Source organism: Hemitrygon akajei, chromosome 8 (assembly GCF_048418815.1).
Source record: "Hemitrygon akajei chromosome 8, sHemAka1.3, whole genome shotgun sequence".
NCBI lineage: Eukaryota > Metazoa > Chordata > Chondrichthyes > Myliobatiformes > Dasyatidae > Hemitrygon > Hemitrygon akajei.
In genome coordinates, this window is record NC_133131.1 from 7,807,014 (window position 1) to 7,829,108 (window position 22,095).

The window sequence follows — 22,095 nt, forward strand, 5'->3', positions numbered from 1 at the left end:
GCCTGCAAGAAAATGAATCTCAAGGTAGTATACGGTGGGATATGGACTTTGATAATAAATTTACTTTGACTTTGACATAGGCACCAATAAAAAGACTGTGAGTGGAACCAAGTCTGTAAATAGACAAAAAAATAAGTCAAGGCAGCAAACTGGGTTCAATCCCAGCAGAACAGTAACTTCACATTGCTCTTCTTCCATAACCCAATTAATATATCTAATTGATTTCTGAAAAGTGATTCTCTGCAAAAATAGATCGAGGATGAAGATGAATAATTTCTAAATTTACAGATAATCACTTTGCTGCTAATTATTTCCCCACACTGCTCATTATGCAATTAGTGACTACTGGGACCCAATTGACAAAAGGTCATTTTTGGCCAATCCCCTCCCTGAGTGTGTACTCCACTACCGAACATCCAAAGACGAATTGATTCTAGAGAGAATAGGCCCGATTGTGACATTGGGTGTAGGAAATTTCAAATCAATTTTCTTCTAAACCTGCACTGGGAATTTAAAACAAAAATCAACTAATTAACTGCACACCTTTTAACTGTGGGCAGAGACGAGCCTAGGCTCCAACTGATTGAAGGTTAATGTGAATCACCTTGATACTTGTCTTATGCAGCTGAATCTAAACGTCTGGTTACTTTCCGACTTCTGAAATGTAGATTGACAAATCTGCTGCGGGTGAGGGAATGTTTCTGGGAAGAGCGACCAAGCATACAGTGTGGCAATCTGTAACAGGGCTCAAATGGGTGAATAACCATATAACAATTACAGCACGGAAACAGGCCATCTCGGCCCTTCTAGTCCGTGCCGAACGCTTCTCACCTAGTCCCACTGACCGGCACTCAGCCCATAACTCTCCATTCCTTTCCTGTCACAAGAGATTCTGTAGATGCTGGAAATTAGATTAGCACGCACAAAATGCTGGAGGAACTCAGGTACCCCGATTTCAAAGTTCTAAGTAAATTTATTATCTAAGTATGGGTGCCAAATACAACCTTGAGATTCGTTTTCTTGCTGGAGATAGAGGAATGCAATGCAACACAACCTATGAAAAGCATAACAAAGGCTGAACGTGAGTCTAAAGACTGTGGAGTCAGAGGGGTCGTGGCAGTTTCTTGTCACTCTCACATTATCCGCTGTTGGACCCCCCCCCCCCCACCTTTTCAAGCCTGTCTGATGAGGATAGGGGCCATTCTGTTGTGATCCGCAGAGGTTTTTGTGGATGAGGATTTAACTCCGGGAGGAGTGTTGCTTCCCTGGGGCCAGGATCAAGAGCGTCGCCGAAGGGATATGGAGACCCCGAAAGACGAGCGTGATCGGACAAAATTAACACAGTGAAGGAATGTGATGTCTTTGCTATTTCAAGCCCTCTCTGAGTTTCAGACACCCATTTTTAAGGACACCTACATACATATACCAATAAGCTGACTTACAGGTTTTTGGCTTAATTTTTCCGATGAATTCTGAAACTTTTCTTTAAACAAGTTACAGCAGACCTTATCTGGGTCTGTGAACGTGAGAAGAATCGGGTGATTTGGAGTTAGCCAACGAGACCGGGACCTGAACCTGCAGATTATTCTTGCAAATATTTGTTTTGTTATGAATGAACTTACTTTTGATACATAAAACTCTGCCGAGGCAGAGGCGATATTTGCGCGGGAATGTGTTCAGGTTGTTCGAAGCTGCCGGGAGATTTCAGCTGGTCTTTTTCAGGGATGAGTATGGTATTTCCAGTGATACTTTGGGCACTGGCGGCATGGATGGGCATAGTCTCGCCGGCTGCCGCGGGGCTGCAGGCATCTTCTGCCAGGTGGGGAGTGGACTTTCTGTGTGTCTACTCTTCTCTCTCCGAGCCCCAACAATCGGAGTTCTGGTTAAACTGGGCAGAGCTAACACACAGAGTCAGTGAGCATGTCTGCCTGGCACTCTCCGGTCACGTCTGTCTCTACACCATCATCGATTTATCTAACCTGCGGTAATTTCTCCCCCCACCCCGACCCCCTGCTCCCTTTTTCCTTTCTCCATTCTGGCTCCCCTCTTACCGCTTCTCTTCTCCTCACCTGCCTGTCACCTCCCTCAGATGCTCTTTCTCCCGTGGTCCGCTCTCTCTCCAATTAGATTCCTTCAGCCCTTTCACCTCCCAGCTTCTCATTTCACCCCTCCCGCTTTACCTGGTCTCACCTATCACCTCTCAAGCACCTGCGGTTGCTGGAAATCCAGGGTAATACACAGAAAGTGCTGGAGGGACTCGGCTGGTCAGGCAGCGTCTGCGGAAGAGAACACAGAATCTTGGCCCGAAACGTTGACTCACTTCTTTCCACAGGTGCCGAGTTCCTCCATCATTTGGTGTGCGTTACTCACCTGTCACCTGCCGGATTCTTCCCCTCTCCCCACCTTCTTATTCTGGCTTCTCCCTCCTCCCTTTCCAGTCATGATGACAGACCTCAGCCCAAAACATCAACTCTTTATTCCCCTGCTTAAATGCTGCCAGAGTTCTCTCAGAAGTTTGCGTCTTGTCTGTTATACGTGTTAATTGTTCAGTAACTTTTCTGGTAAGTGTAGTGTAGCTGATTTTGTACGTTCTACAGGCTTCTCCGTTTCCCTTCAGCAACCGTTCACACCGTTTTGTTCTGGCTATTGTGTAGCTTATTTGTTATCACTGTAATGTTGTCTCCAGCGAGACAACCACAACTTCCCTGTTCCTTCTTTGTCCTTGTAACGCTTTATAAAATGGACGTAATTATCAAGTTTATGCCCCATGACTCTGGACAAACCTCCGGATCAATACCACCAGATCCAACATAACTAAAATGATTGATGAAGGCAAGGGAGGAGGCACTGTCTGTATGGACTTCCAGATTTTTGATTAGGTCCACATGGTCAGGGATCTAAGGAGAATGGGTTACTTAGATCCAAATTTATCTGGGTAATGGGCGTCCGAGGTAAAAGGATTTTTTTTTTTGGATGAGAGTCCATAACAACTGGATACTGCAGAGATTAATACATCAACAGACAATCCCCATACTGATGCCTTTGGTACGGACGTTGGAGATGAGTAAATCTGCAAATTATATAAAAGCTGGCGTTAGAACATACAACATTGTAACACAGTACAGGCCCTTTGGCTTATGATGTTCTTTTGATCTTTTAACCTACTCCAGGATCAATCTAACACTTCCTCCCACATAGCCCTCCACTTTTCTTTCATCTACATGTCTAAAACCACCATTCCCCGGAAGGGCGTTGCACGCACCCAAGTACTCCGTGCAAAAATACTGTACCTCTGACATTCTCCCCCCCCCCCCCCCATACCTGTCTCCAATCAGCTTACCATTATGGTCACTCATATTAACCAATTCCACCCCGGGAAAGTTCTGGCTGTCCACTCTGTGCCTCTTATCATCTTGCACATGTTTATCTAGTTGTCGTGTACACCTCTCATGTTGCTGTGGAAAGCAAGAAACGTTGTCCAGGGCCACAGCAGGCAGATAGAATTTAATCTTGACAAGAACAGGTAGGGCAAATAGAGAAAACAAGGGAGGGAGAGGGGGAGAGGGGGACTGACTCACTCATTACAGAGTTCATGTCTATTTTTCCCTGGAAATGGCACCATGGCTAGATGGGGATTCTGTACTGAAGGCATATGTCTTGATTGTTCTCAGAACAGACAATAAAAGTTGGGACATGAATTGAAACTTTACAAAACACAATTTAGGCTACTTGAGAGTATTATGTGCCGCTGTGGTTGTACAGTAGAGGAAGGAGGATACATCACTCAGTAGCTAATTTATTAGGTACACCTGCTTATTAATACAAATATCTAAATGGCCAATCACGTGGCAGCAACTCAATGCATAAAAACATGCAGACATGGTCAAGAGGTTCAGTTGTTGTTCAGACCAAACATCAGAATGAGGGAGAAATGTGAACTAAGTAACTTTGATCATGGAATTATTGTCAAGTCAAGTCACTTTTATTGTCATTTCGACCATAACTGCTAGTACAGTACATAGTAAAAATGAAAATGTTTTTCAGGACCATGGTGTTACATGACACAGTACAAAAACTAGACTGAACTACGTTAAAAAAAAAGCAACACAGAGAAAGTTACACTAGACTACAAACCTACACAGGACTGCATAAAGTGCACAAAAACAGTGCAGGCATTACAATAAATAATAAACAAGACAATAGGGCAAGCTGTCAGTCCAGGCTTTGGGTATTGAGCAGTCTGATAGCTTGGGGGAAGAAACTGTTACATAGTCTGGTCGTGAGAGCCCGAATGCTTCGGAGCCTTTTTCCAGATGGCAGGAGGGAGAAGAGATTGCATGGGGTCCTTCATAATGCTGTTTCCTTTGTGGATGCAGCATGTAGTATAAATGTCCGTGATGGTGGGAAGAGAGACCCCGATGATCTTCTTCAGTGCCAGACAGGGTGGTTTGAATATTTCAGAAGGAGCTGATCTCCTGGAATTTTCACACACAACAGTCTGAGTTTACAGAGAAATGTGTGAAAAACAAAAAAAAAACACATCCAGTGAGTGGCATCTTTGTGGGGGAAAATATCTTGTTGATGAGAAGGGCCAAGCTGTATCAAGCTGACAGGAATGTGACGTAACTCAAATAACTAGACATTACCAATAACCAATAAAAAGTCTTCATTGTGGAAGACACTAGCAGTATGGTGGAAGATCCAGAAGTCAGAGGTTTTGAAGTATGTGAAATTACCATTACTAGGGAGAAGATTCTTGGGAAACTGAAAGATTTGAAGGTGGATAATCACCTGGACTAGATGGTCTACACACCAGGATTCTGAAAGAGGTGGTTGAAGAGATTGTGGAGACATGAGAAATTATCTTCCAAGAATCACTGGATTATGGAATGGTTCTGAAAGACTGGAAAATGGCAAATGTCACTCCACTCTTCAAGAAGGGAGAGAGGCAGAAGAAAGAAAATTATTGGCCAGTTAGGTGACCTCAGTGGTTGGGAAAATGTTGGAATCAATTGTCAAGGATGTGGTTTGGGGTACTTGGAGGCACCTTATAAAATTGGCTATAATCAGCATGGTTTCTTCAAGGGAAAATCTTTCCTGACAAATCTGTTAGAACTCTTTGAAGAAATATCAAGCAGGATAGACAAAGGAGAATTGGTTGACGTTGCGTACCTGGATTTTCAGAAGGTCTTTGACAAGGTGCCACACATGAGGCTGCTTAGCAAGCTATGAGCTCAGGAAAAATTCTAGCATTGATAAAGCAGTGGCTGACTAGCAGGAGGCAAAGTGTGGGAATAAAAAGGGCCTTTTCTGGTTGGCTGCCGATGACTAGTGGTGTTCCAAAAGGGTCTGCATTGGGACTGATTCTTTTTATGTTATATGTCAATGATTTGGGTGATGGAATTGATGGCTTTGTTGCGAAGTTTGCAGATGATATGAAGATAGGTGGAGGAGCAGATAGTTTTGAGTAAGTAGAGAGGCTACAGAAGGACCTAACAAATTAGCAGAATGAGCAAAGAAATGGCAGATGGAATAGTGTCAGGAAGTGTATGGTTATGCACTTTGGTAGAAAAAATGAAAGGGTTGACTATTTTCTAAGTGAAGAGAAACCACAAAAAAACTGAGGCAGAAAGGGACTTGGAGTCATTGTGCAGGATTCCCTAAAGGTTAATTTGCAGTTTGAGTCTGTGGTGAAGAATGCTAAGGTGATGTTCGAATTCATTTCAAGAGAACTGAATATAAATGCAAGGATGTAATGTTGAGACTTGCCTCACTTGGAGTATTGTGAGCAGCTTCAGGCCTCTTAACTTAGAAAGCATGTGCTGAAACTAATGAAGTTCAAGAAAATGATTCCAGGATTGAATGGTTTGATATATGAAGAGAGTTTGATGGCTCTGGGCCTGTATTCGCTGGAATTCACAAGAATGAGGGGTGACCTCATTGAAACCTATTGAATAGTGAAAGGCCTTGATAGAGTGGATGTGGAGAGAATATTTCCTATGGTGAGAGATTAAGACCAGAGGACACAGCCTTAGAATAGAGGGGTGTCCTTTTAGAATGGAGATGAGAAATTCTTTAGCTAGAGTGTGGTGAATAGGTGGAATTTGTTGCCACAGTCAGCTGTGGAGGCCAAGTCTGTATGTATATTTCAGGCAGAAGTTGATAATTCTTGATTGGTCAGGGCATAAAGGGATACAGAGAGAAAACAGGAGACTGGGGCTGGGAGGAAAATTGGATCTGCCAAGATGAAATCATGGAGCAGACTTGATGGGCCAAATGGCCTAATTCTGCTCCTATGTCTTATGTTCTTATTACAATAGTGATGTGCAAAACAGCATCTCTAAGTGTACAAGACATTAAATCTTGAAGAGGATGGGCTACAGCAGCAGCAGATCACCCTGGGTTCTGTATCTAAACCTACCAGAGACCATTGAGTGTAGAGCCACAGACGACAGCAGAGAATCAGGCTCTTCAGCTCATCTAGTCTATGCCAAAGTATTATTCTGCCTAGTCCCATCAACCTGCATCCGGATCCATTATCAGAGATCTCCAGGACCCGGGGCATGCCCTTTTCTCACTCTTACCATCAGGTAGGAGGTACAGAAGCCTGAAGGCACACACTCAGCAATTCAGGAACAGCTTCTTCCCCTCTGCCATCCGATTCCTAAATGGACACCGAACCCTTGGACACTGCCACACTTTTTTAATATACTGTATTGTATTTCTGTTTTTTGCATGAGTTTTAATCTATTCAATATACATATACTGTAATTGATTTATTTATTATTAGTTTTATTTATTATTTTTTTCTATTTGATGTATTGCATTGAACTGCTGCTGCTAAATTAACAAATTTCACGTCACATGCTGGTGATAAAAAACCTGATTCTGATGATAGCCCTTCATACCCCTTCTATATTTCTCTTAAATGTCAAAATCATACCCACATCCACTAGCAGTTTGTTCCATACACTTACCATCCTCTGAGTAAAGGAGTTGCCTTTGGGCTGTTGCCTGGATTGGAGAACTTTAGTTATGGAGAGACTGGAAAGGGATAGGATGAGTTTATTTTACCTGGAGCAAGGGATGCTGAGGGGTGATCTCAGTTCGTAGTCAGTCAGAACCTTTTCCATGGGAGAGGTATTCAAAACAAGAGGGTGAGTGGAAGAATTTAGTTGTTTTTAAAAAAGATACACTTGTCATACCCTTTAAAAATGTTATGTATCTGGAACAAGCCGTCGGAGGTGAATGTAGAAATTTACAGCACATTACAGGCCCTTCAGTCCACAGTATTGTGCTGACCATGTAACCTGCTCTAGAAACTGCCTAGAATCTCCCTTGCACATAGCCCTCTATTGTTCCAAGCTCCACGTACCTAAGAGACTCTTAAAAGACCCTATTGTATCTACTTCCACCACCACCACTGCATTCCACCCATCCACCACTGTGTGTGTGAAAAACTTACCCCTGCCATCCCCTCAGTACCCATTTCCCAGCACCTTAAAACTATGCCGTTTCAGCCACACAATCAATGCCCCTCATCATCTTAGATGGTAGGGGAAAATCAGGTAATCACATGGCTGGAGATATAAATTCACTGACATTGGCAAGGCAGAGAAGGAGACAAGGTTAGCATGGACATGGTGGTCCACAGATCCCATTTCTGTGCTTGAACACTCTGGCTGATAAACCTCTATGGATTCTGTCTATACTTCTTGCTGCTAGAGCCAGCAAAATTACCCCCCCCCCAAAAAAAAAGCAGGCAGAAGCTACAGAAGCCTGAAAGCATCTATCACCAGGCTCAAGGATAGCTTCTATCTCATTGTTATCATTCTTGAATGGACTTGAATTCTGGGATTGAAAGGCTTATCATATAAAGAATGTTTGATGGCTCTGGGCTTGTACTCACTGGAATTCAGAAGAATGAGGGGGGTGTTGAGCTCATTGAAGCCCATTGAATGTTGAAAAGCCTCATTAGAGTGGATGTGGAGAGGACATTTCCTTTGCTGAGTCTAAGACCAGAGGGGACGGACTCAGAATAGAGCAACATCCATTTAGAGCAGAAGATAAATTCATTTAGCCAGTGGGCGATGAATCTGTGGAATTTTTTTTGCCACAGGTGGCTGTGGAGGCCAAGTGATCAGGTATATTTAAGGTGGTGATTGATAAGAGTCTTGATAAGTCAGGGCATGAAAGGTTATGGGAAGAAGGCAGGAGACTGGGGTTGAAATGGAAATTGATTAACCATGATCAAATGGTGGAAAAGTCTCAATGAGCCAAATAGCCTAATTCTGCTCCAATGTCTTATGAACTTCCTGTACAATCAAATGGCCTCTTGCATTCACAATTTACCCTACGATGTTGCACTTTATTTACATACATTCCACTCTTACAGTAGTTTTTACACTTTATTCCACATTGTTATTGTTCTATCTTATTCTTGCTCACTGGCCTGTCTAATTCTTTGATCTCTACAGTCTATGCAAGATAAGCTTTTCACTGGATCTTGGTACATGTGACAAAACAATATTAATGCTATAAAATGGGGCGATCCCAAAGGATATCAGATCAAAACTGAAGCAGCTGCATTCTAATAGGTCTAAGAGCATTATGAGGGCAAAGACAAAATGATTTCCAAATAGAATCTTGTGTTCAAGTTGGAATATTATCAAACTTCAAGCCTAATATTGCTATAGGCCAAGTACTTCATGATGGAATCAGCATACTGCAGAAAACAGAGACTTTTGTGACATACCAATCCTCATAGAGGGATCAGAAGTGGGAGAAAGTGAGCAGTTTCAAGTTCCTGGGTGACAAGGTCTCTGAGGATCTAACCTAGTCCCAACATATCGACACAGTTAAAAAGGCAAGACAGCATCTGTACTTTATTAGGAGTTTGAAGAGATTTGGCATGTCAACAAATACACTCAAAAACTTCAATAGTTATACCGTGTAGAGCATTCTGACAGGCTGCATCAGTGTCTGGTATGGAGGGGCTACTGCACAGAACCGAAAGCAGCTGCAGAAGGTTGCAAATCTAGTCAGCTCCATCTTGGGTATAAGCCTACAAAGTACCCAGGACATCTTCAGGGAGCGGTGTCTCAGAAAGGCAGCGTCCATTATTAAGGACCTCCAGCACCCAGGGCATGCCCTTTTCTCACTGTTACCATCAGGTAGGAGATTTAGAAGCCTGACGGCACACAGTGATTCAAGAGCAGCTTCTTCCCCTCTGCCATCCGATTCCTAAATGGACATTCAAGCTTTGGACACTACCTCACTTTAAAAAAAAGTCATTATGTTTTTGCATGTTTTTAATCTATTCAATATACATATACCAAATTGATTTACTTAAATTTTTCTCTGCTAGATTATGTATTGCATTGAACTGCTGCTGCTAAGTTAACAAAATTCATGTCACAAGCCGGTGATAATAAACCTGATTCTGATTCTATACACTGCACACCTCAAGGGGAAAAGATAGGACTGTTATTGCTACTCATAGCAAGTGTATGCATACAAATTCACGGCTATGCAAAGAATAAATGAAAGAAACCCAAAAGTACAAATTCATCCCAATCAGAAGCCTCATGAGAAAATGAAGTTGATGGATGAGAACGGCTCAGTGTATATTTAGGTCTGGCTGAAGATTTAAATATATCAATTAGTTTTGCCACATGTGCACTGAAACTGAAATATGTTGTTTGCACCAGTGATGGGTGTTGGGGACAGCCTATAGAGACTCTGTACATCTTCCCCTTGGAATACGTGGGTTTTCCCGTCTGCTCTGGTTTCCTCCCACAGTCCAAAGATTGGTTAGGTTAATTGGTCATTGTAAACTGTCTCAGAAGATGAATGCTGTTAAATAGATAATTCTGGATAAAAACCCACTAGCCTGTTAGAACCCAAACTGAGAAGGAAGTTTATCTTTCAGCAGCACATTGCCAGAGGAACCATGGGGTGGCTTCAAGTAAGAAAATTGAGGTCTTTGAGTAGCCTGGTCACAGCTAACCTTAACTTGATCAAATATCTCTGCCAAGACTTCAAGGTTGCTGTCCCCACTGCTCCTCTGTAGCTAACCTGGCACAGCTTCAGCAATTTTGCAAGGAGGAATAGGTTTTTATAAAACTAGTAGTGACTTGTCCAAAAAGGCCACTGGCTGTAATAGCTGTGAGAGGTTGTTCAGCTGAACAAGGGGTACTTTTGAACTGCTGACATTTCAATATTTGATTTAGGTTTTTAGGATTTACAACTTCGTGAATCACATGCTCCTTTTTCCAGAGGCCAATAAGCACTTTCAGTTGAATTAATGGAAATCTCCAGTTTTAATACTTATTTATATAAAGAAAGGGTTGGGGGCTGAATACTTTTCCAAAGCACTGTATATCTTTAAAATGTAGAGGAAACAGGAGCACTGGGAGGATTATCCACAGTTACAGGGAAAACATGCAAACTCCTTACAGAAGGATCAGGATTTGAACTTCGATCGCTGACTGCTGGCTCTGAAAAGTGTTGTGCTAAACATACCACAAGCAGGAATAACTGTCCAACTTAGGTTTCAAGTACAAGTTGCTTGTACACATTGAGCAAATACATGAACAAGTTGTTGCCACTGAACCCAATGTGCTCCGGTTACAGTGAACACAATTACAGGATGCGCAGCTTCTGACTTGTTCCATTTGAGCCGTGGCAGAGAGGACAGCTGCTAAAATGAACAACACAAACACCATTGGAGATTCAGAGCCCTGTTATTTTATTTCCAATCTGTTTTCAAATTGCACAAAACCAACAGGACCATTTAATTAATTCTTTATTCTGTACACTCAAAGACAGTGACCTAACACACCACAATATCCAGCAAACGCAAGACCTTAGCACAGGGTTGGAAACAGACTGGTTTTGGGGAGTTAATGGTCCCACATCAGCACTGTATTAGCACAGAGAGGCTATACATAACCACGGTGAGTGAATAACGTAGTCGAAATTGAAAGCCTCTAAGGGGTTTAAACAGAGCCTGCATAGTTTGGGATGAGCCCAAGTTTTACATCAATGGGTCAGCTGAACTTGTTGAACGCCTTTACATAATTTCCAGCTTTCAAGTCATGGTGTTGGTGCACTGTAATTAGTGTTTCTTTTTTTTTGCTCATCAACATCTTACAGGTAAGCAGCCAAGTCCTGTACTCGGTTTAGGAATACAATGAGATTTACTTTATTTTAAATACAGCACAAGTTGCTGGTACAGTTGGGAGATACGACATTGAAGTATTGCCTCATTACAGAGTGAAAATTAAATTCTTTACAACAGACTTTTGCAGGACATTAGCTCACACCAAGAGCTTTAAATGAAACAACCATTCCCATCCAAAGAGAAAAATCACAATCTAATTACTGTGGAATGTGAAAAACAAGTTAGAGCTGTGATCCAGACACTTAGAACTAGAAAAACAAAACAAAAAAAAAAGACTCAAGTCCTTCATGACATACAATATATAAAGAGCTTTACTTCCTCTTCCCTGTTGCAAGATGAAGGGAATCTGGCAGACATTGAGCAGGTGGGTAGCTTGCGATTACCTTACATACCGTACCCATAAGTGCCAGGCTGAGTGTACGGTTGGGCACCATAACTGTAGCCAAAGGGCGCCTGTGGAGGAACACTTACACTGGGTCCTGCTGTCAACATCAGCTGTGACTGGCCTGCAGAGGGAGAGAGATGTTAATTGTATTTTCCCCACCGAGGTGCTAAAAGTGAAGTTATATGAATCTATCATTTATTTAAAATGCAATTACTCCTATTGAATATACGGTGAAAGTGCTATAATAGCTGTTTGTATAAATACTGATCAATTGAAAAGAATCAGCTTCAATGGAACAAGCAATTTGCGTGGAGAACTTATTTAAAAAGGTATCATCAACTGTCCTTGAAGTGCAAGAAGACAGAACAACACCTTTGAAACAAAGGTAATCAGATGGAGCTTCATACCCGCAGCTTAGGCATCAGGATTTCACCAGAGGTTATAGTATTAAAATAATCAATTTCAACCAAAACCAAGTTAAAAGTCAACCCAGCATGCTGCTTGGGGTGGCCCAGCAAAGGAGAGGAGAGATAGCAGGGAGAAAGATCTCAAGTCTCACACCTTAACCTATCCTCAGTGCAGTTTATCAAACCACTTTAGCAGCATTTGATCACCAGCATTTTCAATTCTTGTTTTAATCAAAATTAACATTCAACTCATTATCAGCTACAAACCGTAAACAATGGGTGTCGTCTCAGTGGCCTGCTCCTCTTCTTTCCGCAATGACTCTGATATGTCCAACTTGTCCACCTAAACAAAAAAAAAGTCAACTATCACTTGTCTGCTGAGAGCGGAACTCCTACTCATCCCAAGGAAAAGCCTTAAAAAATGCTTAAGAGTTCAAAACACTTGAATGAGCGACCATTCAACAGATTGCGGCAAGCAATGCAAAACACTCAGTTTAATTGTCCAAGTTATTTTAAAGAATAATTTGTTATCTACCATTTTCTAAGACTAGTTAGATGGAGCCTGGAACATACATTACAATAATAAGAGCTTTCTAATGACAGGGAAAACATTGAAAGGTGCTTGCTCAGACCTGAAGTTTCCAACCAAGCAGCAAGTTATTTTTGAAGTGGGAGGAGCAACTGCACTAATCATCCACAACCCTCAAATTAAAACAAAGATGTGAACATCTTATTAAGCTTTTCCCACTTGTATTTCCAATAGTATTAGTCATCAAATTATTTGTTCTTGAATATTACCTGGAGAAGTTGGTGAACATTCAGTGGAAGCTTGCTTAAGGTCAACAATGGAGAGAATTGCCCTTTTAAATTTATACCCTTTCTGGTACAAGACTCAGCATAACAGTTACACTGAACCCACTTCCCTGCTACAATCACGAGCTGTGGTTGAAGCAACAGAAAATTCACCAATTCACAAACAGTGAAGGACAAACAGACTGGCCCAGAGGTCTAACACGATAAAAGTGGTCAATGCCTGTGCTGGATGAAGGCCATTAAGATCAGCTCCCAAGAAATTAACTGGGGAAATTAAACAGAGGCTGAAGAAAAGTTTAGAAGGGGAAGCTGGAGAAGCACAAGGGGGAGAATGGAGAGTTCAACAAGCAGAACGGGAAGTACTGGTTAGGCTGGAGTAGAAATATTGCTCTATTGTGATAGTCAGCTAACATCTCCCACACCACTAAGCAATAATCATTAAAGCAGGAAGATCCTATGAATATTTTACACCTAGGTTAGGAGTGAAACACCATGTTCTTTTGGATGGACGAGTTAAATCTCTTGGACACAATGCATTAAATAAGGAATGAAGTACTTTAGATGCTCCTTAAAATTTAAACTACATTGGTAAATATTACTATTATACTAATTTGTCACAAGTTTACATTTTGCTTTCTGATATTATCACCCACCACACCCAGACAAAGAAAAATCTGATCAGTGAAAATACAAACATCAAAGTGCTGCTTCAGAAGATGCCAGTGCATGACTACTTTCAACATGGGCAGCTGTACACCAGGGAAAGGTCCTTCTCCAAGGCAATGAGTTCAGGCTCTGCTGCACACCAGCTCATTCTACGCACAAGACCCCAATACAACTGCAACTGACAACCTTCTCAGGTAAAGAATTCCAAAGATACACTGGCCTTGGTGAATTTTCTTCACCTCGCAATAGTCAAGGAGGGCTGGAATTACAGCCTTGCTCAGGGAACTGTGTGCAATTGGTTAACTATTGGAACTTAAAGGGTTGTGTGTAACATGAGTCATCAGCTCTTTTCAACAGGATCTTCACAAGTGGTCAGGCATTAAAACCACAAATTTACAACACTGCAAAGCTCAATGATAGGTCCCAAGCATGATACAAGAGCTGTGCAATAAATTGGAATGATTGTGAAGTGGGCAGAACCAATTAGAGAAATATTTCAGAGGGACAGCAGCTTAGAAAGGGACCTCAACTTAAAGAAAACTTAAGACAAATTCTGATCTAGGCTCTAGCAATGAGTTAAAATGGCCAGTCACCCTTCCCACTTATTTTCACCCACAATTTAATGTGCATCACTCACAACTTTTGGATTATCACAGTAGCTGCAAAATGTTTGTTCCAAGATACCAGGCACCAGAGGATAGAATAAATGGACATTCTCATTGGAAGACTGAAGAGCTAGCAGGACAAAATGGCCAAAGGGCTGAGTATTTTATTATGATGATCCTTCACTGTTACTTGCAACTAAAGGCTTGTTACCACATTTGGAGAACACTAGTTAAAACTTGAAGTTTTAATAGCAAAATGTTTGAGCACTGTAATCATATCTGACAGTGGCAATGCAGCAAAATGTAGAAACAGTTTCCAGATTCTCCATCACATTGTGAAGACAACACATCCAACCTGACTCACTCAAAGCCCTAAACAAGCCCAACAAGTTCTCACTGATCCTGTGATTCTGCTATACTATTTCAAAAGCTCTGCGAACTGTATGTGCCCAGGACAAATATTGAGGGCAATGTTGCACGCTTGTGCCTCTGACATTAGCCAGCTTGAGGGCTTAACTTGGACAACACTTTGTTGTTTACTCCCAAGCTGGATAAAGGACGTGGGCAGCTCAAGCAGACCTGTGTAAAGAGAAAATGTTAGCAAGACATTGTTCGACCAGATGCTGACTAGTGCATGCAATATTTGCATCCTGGACTCTATCCATTGAATGGTCTCACACCCCATGCTTGTTAACAGTATTACTTATTCAGGAGGTATGCAGAGAAATTAATCAGAAGGCAGATCACAGACTAACTGTAACAAGTCAATTGTGTGGGGACAACCTGGTTTGTTTTGCTAGTCAGAACAAATTGGGTCTTGTTTAAAGGCCAGTGGCTCACCTTGCCTTTAGTAATCTACAATTTACATTAATTGCTTCTAAGCTGTTTGATATCCCAAAGAGTAGTTTCATTTGGGACAAATCAAATGAAACTCCATATTAAGGGGGTAATTGGGGAATGATTAACAGCTGTCTTTAAAGTTTACGAATTAGGTCCTTGGAATTGAATCACAACTCACCCATGCAACCATGATACCCATCTATGTCAATCCCATTTGCCAGTATTGAGCCCACATCCAAACACCTGCACAAATGCTCCCACTACATCTTCTGGCAGGTAACTATCACACCCAAAGAAGGCTTCCCTCAGAGCTCCCTTATTTACACTCCCACTCACCTTAAACCCATTCTTTCTAGCTTTAGGCTCTCCTGCCCTGGGATCTATTCTAGGCTTTTCAAGTTACAAGGTCACCCCTCAGCTTCCAATGGACCAGAGAAAACAAGCCCAATCTCTTTTGTAACCCAAGCTCCACCCCCCCCCCCCACAAACCTTGGTGAACCTACCACATACTAATGACAGAACAACAATCCAAATACGACTAACCCTCACATTAGAATAAACATGAATGGCAGCTTGATGTATGACATCAAGATAAATTGCTCATGCAAATCTAGGTAGATTTTAAATTCAAGTCTACTGAAGAGCAAGACCCACTTGCAGAGAAGACCCCGCACCCAGACAACTTCTGTCTCATTTCAAAGCATACATTTTCAATGCAAAATGTGCTCAGTTTCAATACTGGTTTCTGAATCAAACCAGTTATCAGTCTGAAAAATCTTTAACTGCTCTCAGACTAAATATTAACCTTGTGTCTCTACCCTAATCATTTGTAGTCTTACGTTTAAAACTTGAAAAACTGATTTTGGAAAGTGGAGACCCACAAGCAAATTTCTGTTATGTTCCTCCACATAATTTTTTGATGTACTAGAATCAATACCTTTCCACCAAGACCATTAGACACAGGAGCAGAACTGACCCGTTCAGCCCAGTCTGCTCCACCATTTGATCATGGCTGATATACTACTGTATTTTCCCTTTCAACAACATTCTCCTGTCCCATTCCCATAACCTTGGGCTAGGTCTGGGAATTTCCAGGCAGGAATAAGTTCCCCACCTGAAACTTGGGAGCCCTAGAATGCACCATGCAAGAGGTACTCCCTGTCCATCTAAATACCACCAACATCAAGGGTACAGACTGTTCTGTGGGATCGTTCGTCACCCAAAATTAAGAAACTGAAATAAATTTAGCATCATCTACCAAAATGCATCTTACAAATGAACTTGAGATGCCTTTCAACCTTCAAGGTATTAACTGGATCAGAGGACACAATAAGCAAACACTTCGGTAATGTTGTATAGAATTCAAATATTATTAACCGATCTGCATGAAAATTGACTGAAAATTCTTTGCATACCCCTTGTTAATAGCAGTTATAAAACAAATGCAAAGGCTTTTCCACAATTTATTTTTTTTAATCAAAAATGATAATTTCATTTTAATGTGTGCATGAAAAAGAGGCAATAGTACTGAAGCAAAACAAAAAGATGGTCCAAAGATGGTTCAGCCATACCGGCTCTTCAAAAGCACACATGCAGCCAAACAGCAATACCTGTGGCCACAACGGTGACCTCCTTGTGGACAGTGTTGCACATGCTCAGGTTTTAAAGAAACACTGCAGTTCAGTTACCCATTTTTCACACACACAAACAGTGGCTGCGGAGAAGGGTGAGGGACTGATGAATGGCTGTACCCAATACCACTAGGCGTTGTCCCTGAGGAAGTTTTTACCTGCAGAGCCACTGGGCAGTGGTACTAAATTATATGTACTTGGTATTTGTGGCTTCAGTTAATTAGTAAAAATTTAATGCTGCTAGTTGAAAGTATCCTTGAAGGGGCAAGTCCTTGCCTCAAGTATGTCAAAGCTGGTTTTTAATCCATTAGGTAAACAGCATGTGGGACAGGTCTTACTACAAAATCCCACAAAGTCTGTTGTATTTGTCACACACTTGGCTAGAAATAGATTGCATCTGAATATCATTTAAAACTTAGCTCTGGGTTTTCTGCTAGAATGTTTCAGAATAAGGAGCTACTGCAAGGCAGAGATTGGGAACCAGTCACTATATGGCCACCTAGTAATGATGGTGGGTGGTCTTCACAAAACATTTTGATAGCTCTGCCTGAAAAGGGGTTGCAGTGGATCTAGTGGAATTATAAAGCAGTGTAAGATGGGAAGAAAACGATGCATGCAGAGCTCCTGAGGCTCCAGAACTAAGATGGAAAATGGAGTCAACTTTCACCTTGTTCGTTATTTCATCAACCTGCAAGGAAATTCAGAGGGTAGCAGCTTAGAATCCAAACTCCAATGTCCAGCACATAAAGCAGAAGAGGAAAGACGCAAAACAGCAAAAAAAGGACAACTCAGAATGAAGGGGATAAAGGAAGGCAGGGAGGGAAGAGAGAACAGTAAAGAGCAGCATTTTAGTGTACCACAAAACATCAGGAAGGACACCAACTATACAGATGAAAACTGGCAGAATAAAATTGAATGGACTAGAAATGATTAGATATATTAATATAATTGAATGAACAAAATCTCCAGTGTAATTGGCACGTTAGAGGATTTCAGACTACTTAGGAATCCACTGAAAGTAACCAGTTCCCAAGCCATCTAAACTGCCAACTAACATGGCAAGGGCTGTTTAATAGATTAATTTGATAAACCCAGAAAAGTACACAGCTCATCATATGTAGGGAAGCAAGTGATTTCATCCCAAGACAGTTAATTAGATAGAAAGGGCAATTACTTTTAAAATTAATTCTTGACCTAATTTTAAAAAAACAACTCCAGATAGGCTTTAAAACTGAATGAAGGGGCACCACAGTAAGTGAAACGCCAGCAACACAGGTTCAATTCCATGCTGTCTGTAAGGAGTTTGTACATCATGTGGGTTTCATCTGGGTGCTCCGATTTCTTCCCATGTTCTGGACACGTATGGGTTAGTAGGTTAATTAGTCTGATGAGTGCAAATGGGCAGTGTGGGTTCTTTGGGCCAAAAGAGCCCGTTACTATGCTGCATTTCTAAATAAATAGAAAAATAGATTCCAAACCCACCTTTTATTATGCCATTCATCTGCAAGCAAATTAAAATAGCTTACGAACAAGTACAGAAAAACCTTAGACTCAGCAAGCATAATAAAAGGATCAATTTTATACAGGAATGCAAGGTGGCTGGAGAAGTAACTGCAGGAAAGATAAAGGAATTGGACAAGTCTGGGGTGGTTGACAATTCCAGCAGCTTCACCAGGAGATTCTACGGATTGATCTTGTAGGTCAAATTTGGTTTGAGCAGCGTCAGGTTGCAAAGTTCAATTATGAACAGAGGCTGGGACTGTTTACATAACCCTCAGTGTCATCATCCCCGTTGGATATACCAAAAGCTGTAGGGTCATTTCCCTGACTAAAGAGATTTTAAATTTGTACCTACCACCCAAAAATAATTAATCACATTTTGTGACAACTCAAGTCTGGCCAACTCAATGTACAAGGGTTCAAAGCAAATGGAGCACAGATCAATGGTCAGTGGGAAGAACAAATGAAAGGACCACTGTGTGTCTCCAGTGACCTATTTCCATAAGCTAACATTACTGGCCAGTTTGAAGGTACCAAGCAGGTGCCTGCAATAAAAAGGGCCAATAATAGTCAAATAGAACCCACCTGATACATACTGGGACCAGCCTGATGCTAACCAGCACAAGTTGGAGCGTAGAAGGTTGAGGGGGGATTTGATCGAGGTATTTAAAATTTTGAGAGGGATAGATAGAGTTGACGTGAATAGGCTGTTTCCATTGAGAGTAGGGGAGATTCAAACGAGAGGACATGATTTGAGAGTTAGGGGGCAAAAGTTTAAGGGAAACACGAGGGGGTATTTCTTTACTCAGAGAGTGATAGCTGTGTGGAATGAGCTTCCTGTAGAAGTAGTAGAGGCCAGTTCAGTTGTGTTATTTAAGGTAAAATTGGATAGGTATATGGACAGGAAAGGAGTGGAGGGTTATGGGCTGAGTGCGGGTAGGTGGGACTAGGTGAGATTAAGAGTTCGGCACGGACTAGGAGGGCCGGAATGGCCTGTTTCCGTGCTGTGATTGTTATATGGTTATAAGTGGCTGATTTGCAATCTTGTAGCAAATGGCATAGTCAGGACAGGGTTTAAATTGAGGTACAATGCACTCTAAAATAAAGTCCCTTGAAAGATTAACAGCAGATCTTTCTAGCAAAGTTATAGAATCTGTTTATATTTTGCTATAGTTTAAACACTGATATAGTGAACGGCAGGGAAAAGTCCAGAGGCTGAGTAACCTACAGCAACTCCTTGGGCAGAGTGGCCCAGATGTCAGGAGCTGGCCCCTCCAATGGAAACTCATTTCCAGTTTAGCTTCGTAAATGTCATATCTACAGGGGAATAGGAGTGAGAACAAAACTAGACAGTAGTCTTCCAACTTGGCACTAAACAATGATTTGTTGGAGGCTCAGGTGACACTTTCTTTGATTTAACCTGCTTATTTGCCTCACAGCAAGTTTGTTTGTTTGTTTTTTTTTAAAAAACATCCGAGCAATCTTACATCATGTCCAGGGAAGTCAGAGCTCAAAGTCTGAGCCAAGGTCAGACTCTGCCACAGGCTGGAGGACAAAGATTACCTGTCCTGTGGTTAGGGGACTGTATGTACGTGGATGGCAGGGAGTAATGGGGCTTGTTTTGCTGCATTCTGATTTATTGTATTGTGTTGAACATGGTATGTTGTGGCAACACTTACGGGCTGCCCCAGCACACCCTCAGGTCTTTTGGTTGTTTATTCAAATGATGCATTTCACAGTACGTTTCTATGGATGTGATAAATAAATCAGTCTCGATGCTTACCAGTTTAATCAGACTTCACACTGAAACTCCAAATGGAAGCTATTGACAACCTCTATACCAGGTCAAAACCAACTGTAGCTGGATGATGACACACGAGTCTTTATGCTCGGTTTGTCGAACACCTACCTTTGTGAGATACTCCCTCATCACCTGGATAAAATACGGCATGGAGAAGTCCATGATGTTATGCCTCCAGGACAGCTCAAGCACGACATCAGGCCTCAGCAGGTCGTAGCAAGTGAACAGGCAGGAGGCAAAGCATTCTTTCTTCCCATCCTCCAGGAACCATTGTAGTAGCTCTTCAGCCAGCTCGGTGTCCTTGGACTCAGATGCATACTGCATAGCATCCTGAAACAAAACAGCACGTGTCCAGAATTTGATGCAAGCTATGTGGCATGTACACTAGCCAAACCCACGACAGGCAATGGACACCTACTAGACTGTGTGCATCCAACACCAAAATGCTTCAACAGCTAGAGATAAGGGTCAGTACTACAGCACAGAAACAGGCCTTTCAGCCCATCTAGTCTTTGCCAAACTGTTATTCTGCCTAGTCCCATCAACCCTGACCCAGATCATAGCCTTCCGTACCCCTCCTGTCCATTTTCCAATCAAAACTTCTCAAATGTTGCAATTGATCCTGCATCCACCACTTCCACACTCACACCATCCTGAAGGAAGATCTCCCTCCAGTTCCCCTTAAATAGTTCACCCTTCAGCTTCAACCTATGTTTGAGCCTCAGCCATCCTCAATGGGGGAGAAAAAAAATAATCAAAGGTGAAATCTCCGCAGAAGGTACTGGTCATTTATACAATGAGTATAATACCCAGCTGATACAGGACATCAGACTGAATCATTCATTCTCACATCAAGCCCAGGCATTTGCAAATACCATGGTTGAACATACTATCTGGAGGAGCAACCTCCATATTCTGTCTGGGTAGCCTCCAACCTGATCACATGAACATCCATTAGTACAACTTCCATCACCTCCCAGCTTCCTACCTCATCCATCTCACTTGTCACCTGCCAACCCGTACTCCTTCCTCTCCCTTCATCTCATTCTGACTTCCACTTCTTTTCCAGTCTGGAAGGAGGTTTTTGGCCCAAAACATCAACAGTTTATCCCCCTCCACAGATGCTGCCAAAGACAACTTGGTGCCATACTGTAGAGGCAGAAATGAGGACCCTGAACCACACCTGGGGCACAATAGAGAAAATGGCCAAGGATAGATAGACCTTCACTGCTGCTCAAAACGTCAGTGGTGTAATGGACAGCAAGTATAAACGCTATCTGTCTTACTGTATTGTTCAAGATTTCTAGCACCTGTAGAATCCCATGTTCATACTCTAATCCTTTCCCCTTAGCACATTACCTAGACAGAAATTTTATTCTACTACACCACTCACAGTATAGTTACACAATTTTGATGTCAATTGAAGAGTTTCATGTTGACAGCCAGGTTAGAAAACAGAGCTCCCAGAGATCAGCCTAGTGGCACATTCTGTCCTGAGATGAATATTGTAGTTTTAGAACTAACCAATAAAAAGCGCAAGTTCCATGTTGTATCAGAGCTCACATTTAAAGCTGTGATCCACATTGTTCTTTACAGTACAAACCACCAGCCATCCATGACTGATATCTCCAACATGCCGATTCTTGTGGGACTGTTTAATGCCTTGAATCTTACTGCAAGCTCAATCCTCAGGTGGTGTGGAACTGTCATTAATTTACCATGGACTCACAAATTAAACAAATTAAAGGCAGAAGTTCTTACTTTGTATAGGCGGTCTTTCTTGCACAGCTCCACGCTCTGCTTCCAACGGTTGTTGCCTTTAAAGAGGTAAGCACCAATTCGACGGAACTCAATCAACTCGTGCTTCTCTAGCCGCTGAGCCAGGGCAATATTATCAAAGTTGTCATAGGCATCTATGGACGTGCGAAGAGCCTGAGCAAACAGAAACACCAAGCTCATACAACCAGACAAAAATCTAAAGAACTGTTACCATTTTATACACAGGACAGACTCACTGACATCGAGTACTCTTCAGGAATGGTCAATTGGCAAGTGGTTTATTATTGTGAAATGTACCCAGATAGTGAAAAGCTCATCTTGTATACTGTTTATATAGGACAAATCATTACAGTGCAGAGGTAAAAGGTAAATAAAAAATGCTACCAAAAGGACAATGCAGAGAAACAACACTGTGCAAATCATAATCTGTAGATGGGTTCAAGAGTCAATTTTTATTGTAAGAGAGAGCCACAACAGCTGTCC

At 41.9% G+C, this 22,095-nt stretch overlaps 1 protein-coding gene across 2 annotated transcripts in view; it reads right to left on the reverse strand.

Moving 5' to 3' along the window:
* Window positions 1-10,726: 10,726 nt before the first annotated feature.
* Window positions 10,727-22,095, reverse strand: part of LOC140731599 (clathrin heavy chain 1) — an 89,066-nt gene continuing 77,697 nt past the window's right edge. The window contains exons 30-34 of one of the 2 annotated variants that reach the window (XM_073053146.1): window positions 21,595-21,765; window positions 19,942-20,163; window positions 17,200-17,220; window positions 12,245-12,320; window positions 10,727-11,691 (exon numbers count right to left, since the gene is read on the reverse strand). In XM_073053146.1, the coding sequence (XP_072909247.1) occupies window positions 11,570-11,691; window positions 12,245-12,320; window positions 17,200-17,220; window positions 19,942-20,163; window positions 21,595-21,765 (612 nt within the window). In that variant the 3' untranslated portion in view covers window positions 10,727-11,569. The remainder of the gene's footprint in view (window positions 11,692-12,244; window positions 12,321-17,199; window positions 17,221-19,941; window positions 20,164-21,594; window positions 21,766-22,095) is intronic. The other variant, XM_073053148.1, reaches the window with a different exon arrangement.